At 42.3% G+C, this 19,570-nt stretch overlaps 1 protein-coding gene across 3 annotated transcripts in view; it reads left to right on the top strand.

The window, feature by feature from the left end:
• Window positions 1-4,213: 4,213 nt before the first annotated feature.
• The window catches only part of KAT6B (lysine acetyltransferase 6B), a 100,886-nt gene continuing 85,529 nt past the window's right edge, over window positions 4,214-19,570 (top strand). For 2 of the 3 annotated variants that reach the window (XM_058029183.1, XM_058029185.1), the window contains exons 1-2: window positions 5,728-5,781; window positions 11,237-12,133. In XM_058029183.1, coding sequence (XP_057885166.1) covers window positions 11,513-12,133 — 621 coding nt within the window. In that variant the 5' untranslated portion in view covers window positions 5,728-5,781; window positions 11,237-11,512. Of the gene's footprint in view, window positions 4,341-5,727; window positions 5,782-11,236; window positions 12,134-19,570 lie in introns of those variants that run through there. The other variant, XM_058029184.1, reaches the window with a different exon arrangement.

Below are 19,570 nucleotides of genomic sequence, written 5' to 3'. Positions count from 1 at the left end.
AATTTGATTAAATGTAATAGATGAGACAGCAAATGATCAGAAAACATGCCCACAGGTTACTCACTTTGTGTGTATATAAATATATGAGTGTATATATTAACATAATCTGTTGGTCTTAAGCTGGGTGGTGATGCTCTGTTGTGTGCAGCAATGCATATCCTCATACAAAAACCAAGAAGCATTCTGCTTGTGCTCAGAGGAGCAGACATAGTTTCGTGGATTAATCTTTCAGATTAAATTAAAATATAAAAGGCTTTGGGGGGTGGGGGAATACCACAAATTAAAAAAATGTAAGAAAAGGCTGTTTTAGTCCCAAAGGAATATAAGGTTGAATGTTAGAGCTGCAGGGAAGCTGCTGGCAGGTGAGCTGAGCAGAGGAGGCGGTGCAGGTAAAGAATTCATGCATTCAGCTCCCAGGCAGGGACATACTCAGGATGACTGTGGGATGAAACTCGTTGCACTCTTAGGATGACTTTTCTCCCCAGGGTCACTTCTTTCAACAGCATATGCCAGGGGATGAAATTTCCAGGTGACTGCAGTCAAATATGTGGCAGTGTGTGGTAATAATAGAAGGAACATCCTGGCTTGGTAGAGGTCATAGGACGTTTTGCCAGACTTCTACGAGGGCCAAGATTTTACCCTCCAGCATCTCCAAAGATAAATAGGGATCTGTCACCATACCAACATGGACAACTGCATAATTGTTTCTAAATATGTAACAGCCCCACTAGTTCTAATGGAACTGCATCAGTGATTAAAGCCCTCACAGGGAAATTCTTAATATGGCAGTAATTTCATGCACAAGAATTTTCTTACTGATTTCAAGCAAGTGTTCAAACTCTAATTCGATGTTCTTTTTTTTACACTGATGAATTTGTTCTGCACATGTCTGGGCTTTATTTAAGCAGTAGTCTCCAGCATGTCTTACACCACAGCCATACATTTTCATTTTTGAGAACTGAATTTAACTGAGACCATGCAGAGCCCTTAACTTCTTGCTTTCTCTCACTTGTGATCAAAAAATAGCAGTGTTAGTGCATTTTTAGAATAATTCTAAGGACTTTTGAGGAGAAGCATATGCTCACTACATACTCTACAATGTAGATGTACAATAATATATATTTTTCCATGGAGGGTGTGTGTGGGGCGAAAATCCTGTAAATAAGATTATTTAAAATATAAAAGCAAAGAGACTAATAGAACAAAGTGAAGTTAGCCAAAGTAGTTCTTTCTACAAGAATACATGGGAAAGTTATTTTGATTTTAGATACTAATTTTTAACATTAAGGACATGATTTTAGCACGGGGAATGAGTATATTCAATGTATAAATGTTTAGACACCTGTTATTCCTTGGGGGAATTAGTGGTACTTCATCAGTTTGTAGGAGTTATGGGAGAGAAATCCCACAAAGTCTGCCCATAAAAGACATACTAAAGTGTAAATTTTATTGTTTGCACTGACTTCCTTGATGGGCTTATTACTTTTCCATAGATATTTTTAATATAGGCTTGAGGGCATTTTCATACAATAAACCAAAAATATTTCTTCTCTAGATGACCAACCAAAATGCTTATAGACATTCTCAGTGAGATCCAAAGCATTCCAGGTGCTTAGGTTTCTCTGTGTAAGATGCACTATCTCAAACTGAACTGCCATGATGTAGCTCTTTTGAAGTTATAATTTTGGAAAACAGTATAATTTACAGTGACTGTGGATCTGAGTTGACTGGACAATGATTCATGTATAAAGAGGTTCATGTGCTTAAACTTCACAGTTTACATAGTATCAGGTACACCTGTAAATGTCAAGATCCGTAGGACTCTCTCTCTAAACAAAAGGTTCTTGAACATGTTACAAACTGGAACACAACACCCAATGACATATCATCCTATAAAATTTATTTTTAGGAAAAGAGTTAAATGGAGAAGAAAGAATGGAATTATTTAAACCAGAGACTTTTATGATTTTTCTCTGTGCTGTTACTTATGTCTTCACGACACATTCATAATTCCAGAATGGCCAAACATATTATCGAGTTTTCTCCAGTGTTTTGTTTCCTGAACTGGGATGAGGCCATGCCAAGTTTCAGTTTCAAGAAATTATTTTTATGTTTTTACCACTAACCAAGTTGTAAATTTCCCGGAAAAAAAAAAAAGATGGAAATGTTGACACAACATTCAGAATAGTGTTGCAAATGTGACGCTGTGCTACAAATTGTGCTGAAATGATTTATAACATTTCCAATAATTTAAAAACTATTTTAAATCACTGCCAGGTCCTGCATAATACATGAACCTTGACGGATTCTCCAACAAGTATTAGGTCACTACAGATTTCAATTTCCCTCTTTATGTTTAAAAGGTTGCATCTGGCAGTTAAAAGACTAAAACCTCAGTCAATGGTTATGGTGTGATAGATACATGCTGGAATATTATTTTCACCCGGTAGCTTTCTGTAAGTAGGTCATACAATTTTACAGTGCTCTGAAACATCAACAAAGAGCTTCCTTACACAGTAACTCCAGAAACTGACTCTGAAAGAAGTTGCACTAAACTTTAATGGTTTTTTTTTTGATTATTATTATGGAAACTTTGTTTCCTTACTAGTCTACTTGCAGCTGCATCATCTAGGGAAGACCTTCGTAATTTATTGTAGAAGGTCATTTTCCACCCACTCTTAAGGAGGTTTTTTTTTTGTTGTTGTTGTTTTTTTTTTCAATTTTACTTTTTACATTTTCTTATTCAGGACCAGATATTTCTAGAAAACTTTGGAGACAGGCACCTAACACAACACGTCATCCATGAGAGGTGGAAAAGAGGATGTTGAGGAGACATCTGGAACAATCAGGTTTGGGAAGATGGGGAATATCTAGCTGTGCCTGCTTGAGTAGATGCTCAGGTAGGTACTCTGCCTTTCCCTCCCTTGTGTGACAGGCACCCTGTGGGATGTATCCCATGGTATTTTGTCATGCTTGGGTAAAAAGTGGTGTTTGGGTGAAAAGTGCTGTTTGCTGGCCACAGGTGAGAAAACCATCTCAAGGAGTATTCAAACCCAGGAGCAGGACTCGATGGTTCTGATGGGTCTCTTCCAACTCAGCTTTTTCTGTGATTGCTGAACACTTTGACATGGTGAGAGGCCTTTGGCAGCACCGGTCAAGACAGCGTGGAGAAAACCGAGTTTTAAGTGCGTACGCGTTATCACTTGTTCTTTAATATAAATTCCTCGCAACATCTTGTTACATGTACAAACTCAACGGGAGGACAACATCTGTGATTTGTTCACGCTGTTTCCATCCCTCACACTAATTATGGGAGGCTCGAGCAGAGCCCCCTTCCCCCGGCCCGGGGGAGCGCTCCAGCCCCAAAGCTGCCCTCGGGGGGCTGCTGTCGGGACAGGTCACATCGCCCCCGCAGGACCGACAGCCCCGTGCGACCCCCGAGGGCGGCTGGGGCCCCAGGAGGCGCCGGTGGCCGCTTCCCCCCGCAGCCGCCTTCCCGCCCAGGGGACGCGCCGCCCCCCAAACTTTATCGCCTTTCCCCCTTTCTCTCTCCCCATTTATTTTTTAATTTTTATTTTTTCTTTTTTTTTTTTTTTTTTTTTTTTTTTGAGGGAGAAAAGGTGGGGGGAGCTCAATTTCCCACTTGCCAACAGCAGATAAAAAAGTGGGGAGGGACCTCTTCTGTCACAGCCTATGTAGATTAACCTTTCAATTAGCTGTTATCAGGTCCTGTGTCTTAGCACCAGTCCTCGCAATCTGCGTCCGCCCGCACCGGGGAGGCTGGAGGTCTGGGGTGGGTTTCTGTTTTAATTTCTAAATTAATGATAATTGCTCGCGTGGCTCCCCTCCCCCGCCGAGAGCCGAACGCGTGTGTCTGATCTGCCCGTCCACCTTTTAGTATTTTGGAGTGAGAAGAGGAGCCCCGCGGAGGAGGAGGAGGGGAGACAAGGTATTCTCTCTGTATTCATCTTCTTTTTTCCCCTCTCGCGGAGGGGCTTAGGGAAGGTAACTGGTGCAATCAATCCGCTGGCTGGGGATTCCCTCCACCCCCTCCCCGGCTCGTCTGGCTCTCCTGGCTGGGTCTCTTCAGTGTGTATGTGTTTGGGGAAGGGGGTGGGGGGAGGCTGTGTTGTTGTTGTGTTCCTGGCTCTGCTTGCAGCCAGGAGAGAGAGCGAGCGGGCGAGCGAGAGACAGAGCGGAGAGAGCGAGCGAGCGAGAGAGAGAGAGGAGCCGCGATCGCGTTTCAGGGGCAGCACATTCCGCAGGAACCGCTGCTGCAGAAACACACACGGGCAGAGAAAGGAGGTCATTGCAAGCAAAGGGGGGAACCTGCATCGGAGGTTAGATTCCCAGGAGTTTATGCGGGGGATAATAGGGAGCATGCGATGGGGTTTGTTTTGCATTGGGTGACAGGCTGCAATTTGCCATAATAACCCCCTTTCCCTCCCCGCTCCCAGCGCAGGGGGCTTGTCACTAGGCTGGGTACTTTTTTTCCTTTAGCATCGGAGGCTGATGCACGTGTTTGCAGACACTTGCGCTGGGTAAATGCATTGCAATGCTCTGCGTTTTGCAGGGGAGGGGGAGCAGCAGCAGGGGGTGATGGCTGGGCTGGATGGGGTGGGGAGAGGGGGAATGGAGTGGCGGAGGGAAGCAGGGGATGGCTGAGGTTTTTGTGTTGCATGTTCCCACCCTGTCTTTCTGAGGCGGCAATTGTTCCCTCGCAGATGGGGTGACAGAGAAGTCCCTGTGCTTCGCATGGCGAAACTTGCAGGGACCTGCATGTGGCTGCAGAGCTGGGAGTCATTGTCGTCGTCCCCGTTCCCGCTCCCTCCTCCCTCCCTCGGCGGTGCGGGGTGTGTGTGTGCGCGATAAGCGGCTGCCAGTGCCAGGCACCTTGGGAGGGTAATGCTGCGAGCACGCCGCTCCATCTCGCCCGCCCGGGCGAGAGCCAGCCTCCGAGGCACGCGCGTGACGCTCAATATTTAAGGTGGCTCATTAGTGTGTGTGGCGCGCCCGCCCGCCCTGCCGAGCTGGTTCAGGCGGCCGCCGCCGGTGTCTCGGCAGCGCTCGCGCTCCCGAACAAACTTCGGGAGCGAGCGGGTGGGGCGGCGGTGAGGGAGGGGGTGAGGAGGCCGGGGGGTGGCGGACGGGCGGCAGCGGCAGCCAACGGGAGGGCGGGATTGCGAGAAGTCCCGCCCCCGCTCACGGCCTGTGACCAATCGCGAGCACCCGAGGCCCAGCCGCGAGGCGGGTGGGTGGGCGGGGCGCGCTAGTGTGTGGCGGCGGCGGCGGCCAGTGTCAGCCGCCGGCCCCGCCCCCTCCCGCCTGTGGGCGGTGCTGAGCGCGCAGGGAAGGGGCGCGCCGCGCGATTGACAGGCCTCGCCCGCCAATGGGAGCGCCGGGCCGGTTGCTGGGCGGGCCGGGGCCGGTGTGGGCGGGTGACGGACAGCCCCCCCCGGCCCGTGAGCGCGCAGCGGCGTGCGCGGCGCGGGCCAATGGCGGGCGGCGGTGGGCGGGGCGCGGGGTAGGTAAGGTTTTAATGAGCCTCCATTGGGCTGTAATCAGTGTCATGTCGGATTCACGTTAAGTACAACAGGGCGAGACAAAATGGCGGCGTAGGTGCGCCGAGCCGCGCGCGGCGGCAGCGGGGCGGTCGCGGCGGCCGCGGGCGGCGCGGAGCGGGGCAGGCGGCTCGGCGCGGCCCGGCGGCGGGAGCGGCGGAAGAGCCGGCAGCAGGGGGAGCCGCTGCGGCGCCCGGAGGAGGCTCCTCCCCCCGCGGAGGTGAGTGGTACCGGGGGGGTCTCACCTGCCTCCCGCGGGGGACGCGCGGCCGTCGCCCCCGGCCCCGCCCGGAGCCCCGCGGTGCGGGTGCGCGCCCGGCCCCGGGCTGCCCCGGCCGCGGGTCGCCGTGCCCCGGTCAGAGCCTGCAGGCTGGGGGCTCCCGCCTCGGCAGTGGCAAAGCCCGGAGCAGGGCGGGCAGGGCGCCGAGCCAGCCCCGGCTTGGCCCCTGCGAGCGCAACAATGCCTTGGCCCGAGGCTCTAGGCGTTGCACATCTCCGTGGCTGTGCTAATACTGCGAAAACCTTGAGTAAGTTGGGGAGGGGAATAGTCCAGGCTGGTAGTGCCACGTTTTGGAAGTGATGTTCACATTGTGTGTTCTTTGCCCGGACCTCACCTCTCGTACTCTGTCACTGGGTATTGAAAATAACCCCCTCTGGCAAGGGCAGAGGGATACCCACCCCTGCTGTTGAAAACCACGCTCCCAAGAAGAAGTGTTTTCAGCTCACCTTTTTCCGGGTGAACTCTTGGCAGTGATTATTACCTTCCTATAATTCCTGCTGTTCCTAAGTACTGTATTTTAAAGTGCTCAGAACTTCCACAGTAGAAGTGGAATTTCTGTAGAAAGGTGAATTTGGGTGATTTTGCTGCTGTCATGTTGTGCTGATGCTGTTTCCTCTGGTGGCGCTTGCTGCTGTCATGTTGTGAAATGATTTTAAGCATATGATCTCAAAGAAGCTTGTGGGGTATCTCAGAACACAAGCACTTCCATCAGTTCGTTTCACATGTGCCCCTCGTCTCTCCACACCCCCGAGTCTTTGGTGCAGTTTTGAAGTTACTGTAGTGTCTACACATCTGTATTTTTAAAGCATATAGATGTGTCATTGCCCTTTCTTACTATTGGAAACTGTATGTTGTGTAAAGAATAATACAATTGGCTTCATGACCTGAGGAATTTTAAGAGGAATATGCATGATGGGAGTCCTTACCAGGATCTGCTCTCTCCCCATCTCTTTGTAGGTCCATGTCTTTTGCAATAGGAAAACAACTGTGTTGTCTGGTTTGCATCATTAATTGAGATGGGGGTGGAACACAGAGTTGATTAGCTACAGAATTCTTAGTAATGGCTTGGAGCAAGGAAAAATGTCAAAAATGGAATGCAATGGCAGTCTTCTCTTCTTCCTCCTCCTCTGCTGCAATCCTTACCTGACCCTGATGCTGCAGCAGAGAGCTGGCCTGCTGCTGCTCCTCCTGAGAGTGTGCAGAGCAGGTAGGAGGGAGCAGAGTGAGATTGAGCTTCACAGGTCACCGGTGGGTTGCACAAGTTGCTGTCATCTCCCCCGGCTGCATCTTCTCCTCACCTCTTTCTTTTAGTTTTTTTTTTTTTTTTAATAGATGTGTTAATCTCACTTTTTAAAAGTTTAACTGCATTTACATTTATGAAAGCTGAAGCAGACTTTTCATTAATTAAAAAGAAACCCAACCTTTAGATTGTGTTTTGTGATATTTGTGTAGTAACTTTTGGTTTTGATTGTGAAGAGAAGTGTACCTTTTTTTGCTGCTGGATTTTTGGCTACACCACTTGTTTTCACAATCTGGATCACCTGGAAGCAATTCCAGGTACTAGTTCAGTCTGCAAACCACCTTATTAGAGGATTATAGGATTACTGATGACACCTGAGATTGAAGTGTTCAGTCACTGCCTTCTTTAATTATAATCATCTGTGCAATAGGTGTGTGCATTATAAAGGGCACATTTGCATTCATTCTAAATCCCAAGCTGAAATTTTGCAACTTCTTTGTATTTATCTGATAATTTATGACCTAGGCAAAGGGACAAGCCTTGACTAGACATGGTTTTTCATGTTTACAGCTTATGGGTTATACTTCACCCTCGAATGCTTCTGTTTTCTAGCTCCTCAGTGGCAGACTTGTTAATAGATTTGGTCAGTAATATAGTACAGCCAAACTTTCTCAAATGCTTTTATTTTCAATATAAGATACCAGAGAGCATGGAATGTGAAATATGACAAGTTATGTAGAAGGAACTTCTTGACTGTTGCCATAAAACTTGGAAGTTGTCCTGTTTAACAGTATGGAAAATCTATTTTGTGATTGAATGAGTGCTGCTGATGGTGATTAAAAGTTAGTTAATTACAAGGGGAGGAAGATTAATAAATAGACACGAGTGCCTAAATAGACTAATTTATAATCACTTATTTAAAAATGGTATTTCCTCAAAATCTGTTTGGATAATCATCACACTTTTTATATTAAATGATGTATGGCCACCTTTTTGTAGTTTTGGTAGAATTGCATTCTAAACTTAGAAACCTGAATGTAACTTTGTATTTCTGAGTATCCTTTTAGGTTGAATCTTGCAAGGTTGTTTTTAAAGCTATTTGTTTTGTCTTGTCTAATAACTTTGCATGTTAATGTGTGTATTTCTGTACTGCCAGTCTTGGATCAGTCTGTCTTGATTTCTGAAAGATCTCCTTAATTTATAGCTCCAGGATATAAATTGTTTTGCTGGGGAAGATGTTTGTTGGTGAGGAGTTATTCTGCCTCTAGTGCGTGGCAGGCTTTGGCGTGGCAGCCATGGAGGTCGGGGGCTGCACGTCAAGTTCATGTGCACCCAAAATGCCAGAGTAAGAGAGGCTCTGAGTTGTGGCAAAATAATTTAAAACTTGGCTTGCATGCACTCTGCGTGGTTCCTTAAGGCAGAGTGAACTTGGATACTGCTGGAAGGTGTCTATTTAAGATGTCTTGATTTTTGCTCCTGAAATATCCTGTCCAGTTCATTGGGATCTCTTCCTGCTGATCCACTCCACTGGAGTTGATTTAGTAGGTGCTTGCATGCAGGAGGTTGTATTACTCGTAAGGAGTTTTAAGTAAATAAGTGAAAATGTAGTTCTGAATGTATATGGCTGTGAAATTTCTGTACCAAGCAGTAGGCTTTATATGAAGATACAGGTTTATGCTAACCTTTTGCCACAGTCATTGGCCAATAAAAATTCCTATAACCCACATGTTATAGCATTTATACTGAAATGTTCATCAGTGTCCAGGAGCTTGGAACAGACCCTGTACTGTGTGTTCTGGAATTTAATGGAAGTGATGTGGTGGTCGCTTGTATGAAATTTAATACAACAGTACTGCAGAAGATGTAAAACTGAGACAAGTATGTCTGACTCAGCAAATGCAGTGTTCAGCATTTAATTAAGTCGTGACTGTCTTAATGAAGACTTAGAGTGGAACAGACTAACTAAATAACTTTAAAAGTAGCTTTCTAGGAATCTGGGGCTTTATATATAACTACAGAGAACTTTCAAATCTATGGGAAGAGTGTATAAAATAGCCTAAATGTGAGTGAGCCTCCACTATATATAGGGTTCTGCTTCGCTGTGTTATTGAATTTTCAGTGTCAGATTTGTGAGAGAATTTGTAGGGTTTATAATACCATGGAAACTCTTTCCTTCCAATGCACAAATATTTGTATGCATTTTGTAGCTATGGTGTTATTTTGGAATTATCTGAAAACAGTGAATATAAACAATTCTGTTAGGGAAAGAATGGGTTTTGCTAGATGGAGTAAATAAAAAAAGTCTGTTTACAGAACAAGTTATTGTTTGCTTACAGATACTTGAAATGCACAAAACTGTTGTCAAATTCAGCTTCCATGAGTACGGTCTGGAAGCAAGAAACAGGATCCAATCCATGTAGATCAATAGGGTTCAGTATGAGAGGCAGTTAAGCATTTAGGCCCTGCATTTGCATCAGGAATGTGTCTCTTTCAGTCTGGCAGTCACTTGAAGTTTCATATTTATAAATCTGAAGTTGTTTTAGCTTTGATCAGGTTTGAGGAGGACAGATTAATAAAATAAATTGATTAATATTGACTGTTTGAGTATAGAAAAATTTTATACTCACCAGTAACCAGCTGCACTTTTGTTAGTAATTCTGTTGTATAGGTATAATAATGTGTGAAACATGAGTTGGAATTGGAATTTATATTTAAATACATTTTTGAGGGCTAGAAGAAGAAAGAGGTTTAGGGCCAAAAGTATGTATGGTAGTACTCTATTATCTTCGTAGTTGCAGAGGAATCTTTTTATGAAGTTGAAAATAATTTAGATTAGTGTATCAGTTCAGGATAGACTACACAAATATTTTTTCCTAGTTATAATTTACTCAAGTTTTTGAACATGATTTAAATGCAGGATGGCTAGAATAAACATATTAAAAAATGGGGTCCAGGACTTGTGTAATCATAGATGATTTTGTTATTTGTAGGATGCTTGCCATAGCTTTATAAATATACCTGCATATTAACTAGGTTCAAATCTTTGCCATGAAACTGGTGAATCTTCTACTTTACAAGATAACCCATGTATTGAGAATGATTTTTGTTTTCTCTTCTGTTTTTTGTTTTCTTTTGATTTGAAGTAATTATGCAATTCTGTTAATACCTTCAAAAGTTCTCATACTTCATGGCAGAAAAAACTAATACTTCAAATATATTTGTTTATTCATTATGCAACTCCTGTCTAAGTTTAATTTGTGAGACTTTAAAATGGTTTTATTTTTTTCGTATGTTCCCAGAATGAATAAACTCCTCATCAAGATGTTCTTTCTGGTTTCTTTAATGAGTTTTTGTAGCCACTGAATTTTCTATTGGAGTGGTATTCCATAATAAGTAAAAAAAAAAAAAAAAAAAAAAAAAAAAGTAAAAAAACTGTGAGTCAATGAAATGTTTTTCAGTGTCATTTCTTTACGCATCTTTGTGCTGACAACCTGTTTATGTGAAGATGCCTCCTGTTACTTTGTTTTCATTTCTGTTCCTAAGGGTTTGTATCAAAAATGCCTCTGTGCTGCAGGCCTGAAAATGAGAAGTGCTTTTGTGATGCCTTTTGGTTTTGTAGGGTACCTAAATATTAATGAAGGATGTAATACTTGTAACTTGGTTCTGATATCTTTGGTTTTGATTTTTAAGTTGTGTAATCAACATGGCAGGACACTTAGAGACGGGATACTGTAGGAATTGGCAGTGGTCAGTAATTTATCTTTTATTGCTTGGGGTTTGGTTTTCTGTTCGTTTGGGTTTTCTAGTGCATGTGTAATCCGTGTAGAAATGATCTGGAGGCAGTTTGTTTTAGAGAGTGTTTTCAGATCCCTGACTGAATGGAAGTTGTCCAACAGGTCAGTAGTAGGTTAAGTGTTGGGATGATGGAATTTAGGAAAGCTAAATCCACTGACTGTTATGAGAAGCAGAAGGATTTTATGGTGACTTGTTTGGTGTGGGGTGGGAACTGACAAATGTTTCATATAAAATTACAAAGATTTTTCTATACTGCAGCATCTATAGTATGAATGCATGTCTGAATGCGTTTTTAGTTTTTAATACTTCAGCATTAACTGTATTCTCTCCCTGCCTCTTGTTTTTTTTTTCTTTTTAAAGGTTGCAACAAACTTTCTTTTAAGGAGGTACCAGTGTCATCACAGATGAACCCCTTCTACGTTTCAGTAACAGTAACATAATTGGAAAGTTTCAGTGGGGAGGTATTTCTCTGCTTTTTCCGACTCCTCAGGGTGGATATTTTTGCCATGTGTCCAAGCAGCGTGTGGAATCCTTTCATTTGTGTTTGAGGTGTGAACAGCATCTGAAAGATCTGCTAAAAGGATAAGGAGGAACCTCTATGGGTAACTCTTGGCTGGAAACAATTACTGGTCAACCATGGTAAAACTTGCCAACCCTCTTTATACGGAGTGGATTCTGGAAGCTATACAAAAAGTTAAAAAGCAAAAGCAAAGGCCTTCTGAAGAGAGAATATGTCATGCTGTTTGTGCTTCCCATGGATTAGATAAGAAGACTGTTTCAGAGCAGTTGGAACTTAGTGTTCAAGATGGTTCTATTCTTAAAGTCACTAACAAAGGTCTTGCATCCTACAAGGACCCAGATAATCCTGGACGGTTTTCATGTGTTAAACCTGGCACTATTCCTAAATCTGTTAAGGGATCTAGAGGAGCCTGTAATGAGCTTCGTAATGTGGATTGGAATAAACTCTTGAGAAGAGCAATTGAAGGGCTTCAAGAACCTAATGGCTCCTCCCTGAAAAACATAGAAAAGTATTTGAGAAGTCAAAATGACCTAGCAAGTATTTTCAACAATCCTGCCTTTCAGCAGAGGTTGCGGCTGGGGGCCAAACGTGCTGTGAACAATGGGAGGTTACTGAAGGATGGTCCCCAGTATAGAGTGAATTATGGCAGTTTGGAAAGCAAAGGAGCTCCAAAATACTCCAGCACCTTCCCAGCTTCCCTTCCACCTGTCAGCCTGTTACCCCATGAAAAAGACCAGGTAAGTCTGAAAAATGTAATAATGAAAAACTATTCTTGTTATCCTTTGTTTATTTACCTAATAGAAAAGGAATGGTTCTTCTTGTGCTTTATTTACTCATTTAATTGTGTATGAATGGGTATACATGTCCAAGATTTATGCAGAATCAGTTCTGGTAAACAAATTTTACTTGCCTCCCTATGTCCTGCCATTCTGCATTGGATAGTTGGCTTTGTGAATTTGCAGTAGATGAGCAGAGCAGCAGGGAACAGTACAGCTGTATGCTCTGTTGTAGGTGTGAGATTGTTCTGTCTTGCCTGACAGACTGGTGTAGCTGAAGTCTGCAGTGTGATTTGATTGTGGCCTTTTACCTTCATTTTCTGCTGGCATATACAGATTTTGTTGTGGTTTGATGGCCTGAGATGCCACTGATAGGACTCAGGATGTTTAAGACAGAATTATTATTTTTTAAATGATATTTGTATATAAATAGTGAGCTTTAAAATGTTAGTGAATAGAAACTGGAATTAATGTTAATATTCTAGGAACAGAAGTGAAGGTGTCAGAGTGACAATTTGAGCTGAACTGCAGTATCCTCCTTCTGTTTTACTTTTGTTACACTCCCTACTTGGATTTATTTTTGCCATTACTTGAGTCTTGTTTTGAAGTTAATTGTTCAGAGTTTCAGCCTTGGGGGAGAAAGGGCTATCAAGTATTTTTTTTGTTTATGAAAGGATAGTGTCAAAGACATGTTTGCAGGCATTGTTTGATCATTTCCCATTTAGTATGGTGAAGTGTGTTTGGAATTGTCAGTTTTCTTTGGGAGAAGGAAAGTTACCTATTGTAGTTGAAGTGACTTAGTTAAAATATTTCTAAGTTGGTGGTTTGGGGTTCTTTGTTTCCTTTTTTTGTTTTCCTCTTCTGACTGGTCAAGTTTCATGGCAGTTGTTTTGGACATGGAAGAGTCCAGACAGCTTTGCTATTCTAGAGGTGCCACAAGTGTCTCCTGGAGGCAGCATGATGGTTTTCAGTGGTCTTTTTCCTTTGATGGCGAGATGCTGGGGGGTGCAGAGTAGAAAATGCTTGTGTTGGAATGATTTAGTGAGATCTTCAGGAACAGTTGTTTGGGGAACCGTCCAAAGTGAGTAGTTGTAGCTTTGTTTTTGTGAGCTTCTCTAAATGTATGTTAAAAATGATTGCATTTGTGTAAGGATATCTATTTCTGTCAAATTGGACTTCTCGGGTGTTTGAGGGATGCATGGAGCTTCATGCTCTATAATCAGAATGGAAATTCAGAAGTGCTGCACACTGTGCAATTACTGCTGTAGCTGTACACTATAAACATTTAATTACTTGTAGTGGTAAAGCTGTCTGTTTAAGTACTTTGGGTTTCTACTGTAATTCTGATACTGTAATGACATTTAAAATTTGAGGGCTGGAGCACTGAGCAGCCCAAGTAACATGAGTTTTGTAGAAAAAAAATTCTCCCATGTTGGGCTACCTACTGAGACTGGCAGCCTTTGCAAGGGATGTTAGTTGGGTCATGGTGCTGAAAAAGCCATTACTGCCATACTAAAATACTGGTATAAGGATAAATCTGTCTTCTAGAAGTTAGCCAAACAAATCTGTTCTCTAGCAAGTGCTTTGGCAAGAAATGAGCTTTCATTTGGGTGCCTCAAAATTAGCAGTGTGACTTGCGTGTTTAAAAACTGGCATACGGCTTTTCCTGACAAAAATAGTTTTGATGTGAGGTTGGTGAATCAGTAGTTCCATGTTACTGTAGTTTACCACTTAGTTGTGCTAAGTTACTGAGGTTACTGAGCAAATATATAGAGACTTGTTTTAAATATGGGATTTTTACTGTTCTTCACTATGTATGGCTTTAAATACTTCAGGGACAGTTCTGAAAGTAAGTGTACATAGGTTGTCCCTGTCACTGGGATGTGACTGCATCTTCATTTGAAATTGATGTTAATTTGTACATAAGCAGGGTGACATTGCAAGAAAACTGTTAGGCTATTATTATTGGAAGCATTTAAGAGACTGTATGGGGCATGTCAAGATTATTTATTGAAATTAATACAATGAATGTATCCAACTGGCATCTCTTGGGAATGGCTAACATTTGACAAGATTGGCATATATTAAAGTTTCTTTGGCACTTTCTATAGCTAGCACAAGTAAGAGATTATTTCTGTTGGGGTGGCTATTTTTGTATGTTTGTTTTGGCTTTTTTATTTTCACATACTAAAGGTGATGTTCTAGTATGTCTTTTGTTGACTTTCCTAGAGGAAAAGAACGAATGTAAGGGTGCACAGAAATATGTTTTGATGATGGTGCAAATTTGAGTAATTTTGATTATCTTTCTTTAATGCATAATTTTTAGCAGCTCATCAGGATGAGGCAGAAGACTTGGTCCATTAGAAGTGCATTGGAGCTCTCCCTTTGTCAGTCTGAACATTCACACTCAGAGTACCAAATGCAGACTCTGAACCTTTCTTCCTGAGTAAAGGTGATCAGAAGAGATACAGAATGGCCTGTGTGGGGCATCGTGGTTGTTTTGTGTTGTGTTGGGGTTGTTGTTGGCTTGTTTGGAGTTTTTTTGGTTGTTTGGTTTTGGGATTTCTGGTTTTGTTTGCTTGCTTCAATCACCCACCCAAAGCATCTGAGTATGTAGTGCACTGAGAAGATAAATACTGTTGAAATTCAGTGTCAGTGAATTCAGTTTTGCAGACCTGGAGCGTTGACTGTGTGACAGGAGTGTTGAGTGGTTTGCATTCTATGAATACTTGGACCATGGAGCTAGAAGTGCCAAACATTTGTCTTAGTGGTGATGCTGTGGAGCTGCTTTTCTCATCCCTATTAACTGGGTGATCCAGTTCAACTAGATATAGTTCTCTTGTTGCATTAGATTCAGAAATAGCTGCAGTTAGTTACAGAAATACAGCAGCCATGTTTCCTCCTGCTATCCATAGGCCTGGAAGAAAGGATTTGGAAAAAATGGTGTTTCAAGTGTTATCCTGGCTTTTCTGGGTTTGGGCAAAGTTGTATCAACTCTTGAGTTACAGCAAGAGAAAGGATGCAGTGCAGCTGTTTAAATTTTCCCCTTCTCAATCCCTTTCCATTCCCCTGTGTGTGGAGGGTTGCCTTTCCATCTCTAAATGAAGAGATACAAGTACAAGGTTCATGAAAGATAGATCTTGTTGGAAGGTCAGGAACTTTTGGCAGCTATATGGTGTCTAGGTGGTATATTTTAAGTGTCATGAGTAGTATATCTTATATAAAGGACTTTTCAGTTATCTGAAGGATTCTGGTGGCATTGAGGTGAATGCTCACTTGGTGTCTGGACAGGTGACTTGAATCAATGCAATCAAAAGGTGCCAGATTTAGTGTTAACTGGGTGTGTGAAGGACAGCATCCAGCCAGAGATGGAGCTGCCTTAAAAGTGAAGGAAGACTGAGAACAGTGGTATCCTTCAGGATGAAGACTTGCAGTGTCTTTTTTTAAAAAAAAAACGGAAAAAAATCCTCCTCAAAGAAACAAAAAAGCCAAAAAAACTACATGCACAAGAAAGCAGAAAAAGAATTCATTCTGTTGTGCAGCCATTTGATCTCGTGCACTTCACTGTGTTGTAGTGCATATTTAAACAATTTAACTGCTCTTATGTGCTCTTCCTTATGCTCCCTTTTGCTTCACACCTTTTCTCACCAAGCATTTCCTGAAAAGGGCTGTATGAATATGTTAACAGAAAATGCAGTGTAAAAACTGGTTACATAGTAGGGAAGGGTGTGAAGAGAGGAGAAAATTGAGTGATACTTAGCTTTTCAGTAAGCCTTTGAAGCATTAAAATGCACTTCTGTAAATGCAGCAAAGTGGCATTTAAAACTTACAGTTTTAAGAACTTGAATGGTGTCAATTGTAGAATGGCAATTTTGCTGATGTTTTCTCTGTTTTGTTTGTCACTTGGACAAGCACTAGGAAGGTTCTGCAGTTTGGGAGTTGCATGAAACCTAGTAAGTCTTGGGAGTTAGCCATCTGCTGAGCACAAGTGCTGTGTGACTATAAACGCAAAGAAAAATATTTGTAGGCTGTGTAGGCAGCTCTTTATTTGCTTATTTTTAGACATAATTTTAAAAGATAAATTGAGCTTTTAAAGATGAAGAGGGAGTGGCCATTGTAACATTATCAGAGGGCTGTGGGAATGCATAGTGTGTCTCAGCAGTTTAATCTTTGCCATGTTCAGAATAATTAGTACTTAAACTTCAAAGATATTGTTCAAACGAAGATGACTTGATGTTGGTTCTCCTCAATGCTCTCTTGCACAGCTCAGCTGTGATTTTCATCTGATTCTTGGCATGAAAAAATTTACTAATCTCTTTCACTTTCAGTTTGTCTTTCTAAGCTGACTTTCATGCAAAACTGAACTTGTTTTATTAATTTTTCTTACTCTGAACTCCTATCTAATTTTGTTTTCACTGGCCTATGTACATTTAGCTTTTCAAATGTAACTTGGCATAGGTTGAATTTCAGTTTTCTGGTATGTATCTTGTGCCAGTGCAGACACTGGGTGTTCCTCCTTCTGTCTTTCAGGCAAAGGGCCAATCTATAGCGAATTGCGTTTTTGGCATTCAGGCTCCTCCTTGCTCAGTTTTTCAGCTTCCTGCCTTCCTGTGGGTAGGCAGCAAGAGGGTGTTGGTTGAGATTTCTTGTTGCTTCTGTCCTCTAGATTTCCACTGTGCAGAAACAGAAAAGGGAGGCAGAAATGAATGCACAATGTGTCTTTCAGATGTCACATAAGGGGATATTCGTAATGCTGAACTTTGAGAGATGCCTTTATGTGGCATCTGGGCTTCTGAGGGTGAGTCTGAGCACCAACATACAGTGATGGGAAAGTTGTCAGTCCATAAAATACTGTTGTCTTAGGATGCAGCCTTTGTTTCTTTCCTCTCAACATCTTCACGGTGACAAAATACTGAGGAGTGTTGGCATTACCTGGCAAACACAAAGTCTCATGTTTGTGTTTCTCATTATTTCAATTCACAAGTTACCTTTATTTCTTGGAAGGGTGGCCTACACCTTAACTGTGTGTAGATCTGGTCCTGGAAATCCTGAGGTAATTGCTAGATTCTGCTGCTCTTGCATTTTGGGTTAAGTTTTGGATTTGGAATGATTTTTTGGTGGGTTTTGTTGTTGATGTTTATTTTATTTTTGGGGGTTTTGTCTTGTGTGTGTGTAGTGGTTTATATTTTTTTGGTTTTTTTCCAAACCTGTAGCTTCTGAAATGCTACAAGTGCCAACTCTGTGCATAAGCCAAGGGAACAGTTAGGTCCTTTTAACACCTGAGATTACCAGAAATTGAAGTGGAAAATTCTCATCATGCCATATTGTGGAGAAGAAACTCATACCACTGTACAGATGGATATATATGGCTTTTGGGGGCTTATTTTTGTGTTTTACAATTCAGCGTGTTTGGACCAACCCAAGAAGCATGTTTGTAAAAGCTGTCTTGAATTGTGCAGTGGGAAGTTAAATACTGCTGTTTCCTGAGTTAGATTGGTCTGTTCCTTTGTAAGGCAGGGTAGAGGTTAGTTTGCAATTTCTGATGTGACGTATTTTCTGCAAATAGGGTGATATTTGCAGTAGCCTGTAGATCTGAGGGAAGACCCTACTCATTGTTTTTGTTCTCCCCTAAGCAAGATATTCTGAGCATAGTTCTGCATGATGGGCACGTGGTTCTTGTTTATTGCAAGGAGTGATTCCAAACCTTATACTGCATGCTAAAATGTGATTATTTTTGTTGTTTCCCTTTGAAATTAATTGGTGTGGGGTTCTGCAATGAGTCCTGTATTGAAACTGACAGCAGTGAGTTAAAGAAATCCTGTGTAATTCCAGCAGTTCTATTGGTGTTCATTCATCTATGCTATTTTCTGTGAACTCCTCTCTCTTAACTGGGAGTGATATTGAATTCCTAAACTATGGTTAGCGGTTTTACTCTTTGCATTTTTCCTCCCAGACTAATTTTTCTTCAACTAGTTAATGTACAGGTATATCCTTCATCAAAATTCCTTCTAAAACAATACCAGTAGGCTGCTTTAGAAATAAGGAGAGCTACATAGCCTAATTTCTCAGTGCTGTTTTCTTATGTGTTCAAAGTGTCTTTGCTCTTCTGTGTTCAATAGTAGTGATGGTCTTGACTCTTGGGTATTTTTCCTGTGTCAGTTGAAATGTGATAGCAATTCCATGTTGTTTCTTATTGCTGCAGGAACTTTATTGCAAAATGCGATGAAAAACCTTGATAACTTGCAGTTGAAGTTGTCTGCTATTTTTGACATATTTTTTGTCAAGAAAGATATCAGGTATAGATTGACTGCAGTTTTCCAGTTTGGTAGTTGTAAATGGCATAAGACTCTCGCTTTTGAAAGAATTTCAAGCTAGCATTTAGAAAAGACTGGTAAAAACTCCAAAGTTTTCTTTACAACTTTAAATCCATTTATGGTCCTGTTAGCACCTTGGTTCTCTGTGTTCAGGACTATATTTGCCTGGGTGTAAGGACAGAACCATGATTTAAGGGCCTGTTTCAAGCCAGGACACTAGGACTGTGTGGAACCAGGTGGATGGAGTGCTGCTGTGTACTGGAGCGACAGTATTAGGGCTCAGATGGTGGCTGACGAATTTTGAATATAATGGCATATCAGATCAGGCATCTCTTAGCTAGCAGATCCACTGCTGTCCTTTGTGGTTACCTGGTAAGGGGCAAATCAGCCTTTAAACTAGTGTTTTCCTTCAGTTGCAAAATTACTTTTATTTATTGTTGTTTTTCCCAATCTGCTTGTATCCCTCATTGAGGAATATTATTACTGGTGTCTCATGGATCTTTTTATGGGTTTTTTTCCCTCTCCAGGTTCTTTGTGAAGAGCTCAAAGTTTTGAATTTGCAGGCACAGCCAGCCTTGTTGAAATGAAAGGGTGTGACCTGTTACAGGGATGCCTGTGCAGGCAACTCCAGGGCTGCTGGGCTTAGTTCCAGGTCTGCGTGGATTATTTGGACTTCAGGTTGTGCTGTAGATAAGATGTTACATAAGGAAAAATCCCATGTGGTGAGGGAAACTGCAGGCTTGTAAACTGTCTACTCTTATGCCTTGTCACTGCAGTACTAGCTGCAAATATGCATGAATTTCTGCTTGTCAAGTTTTTTGTGTCTAAAGGGGCACAGTCTCATTTTTCTACTCTCGTGGTTGTGGTGGTACAGTCCAGCAGTTACCAATTAAAGCAGTTCTAGGTGGCATAGGCTTGAGACTTCTGGTTTTAATTACAAGCAGGACTCTGGCACAGGAAAAAAGCTGTGTATGATCTCAGCAGAGGTGTCTGGTAGGCATGGCTGATGTCTCCTCATCTCAGAATAGAGCTAGCTTAAGCTGTGGTAAATTTGCCACACGTTTTCCACATGCTCTCCAGGAGT

This window comes from Melospiza georgiana, chromosome 8 (genome assembly GCF_028018845.1).
Source record: "Melospiza georgiana isolate bMelGeo1 chromosome 8, bMelGeo1.pri, whole genome shotgun sequence".
NCBI classification, from domain to species: Eukaryota; Metazoa; Chordata; class Aves; order Passeriformes; family Passerellidae; genus Melospiza; species Melospiza georgiana.
The sequence above is the reverse complement of the archived record's forward strand: the minus strand, read 5'-3'. Positions and strand labels throughout refer to the sequence as shown.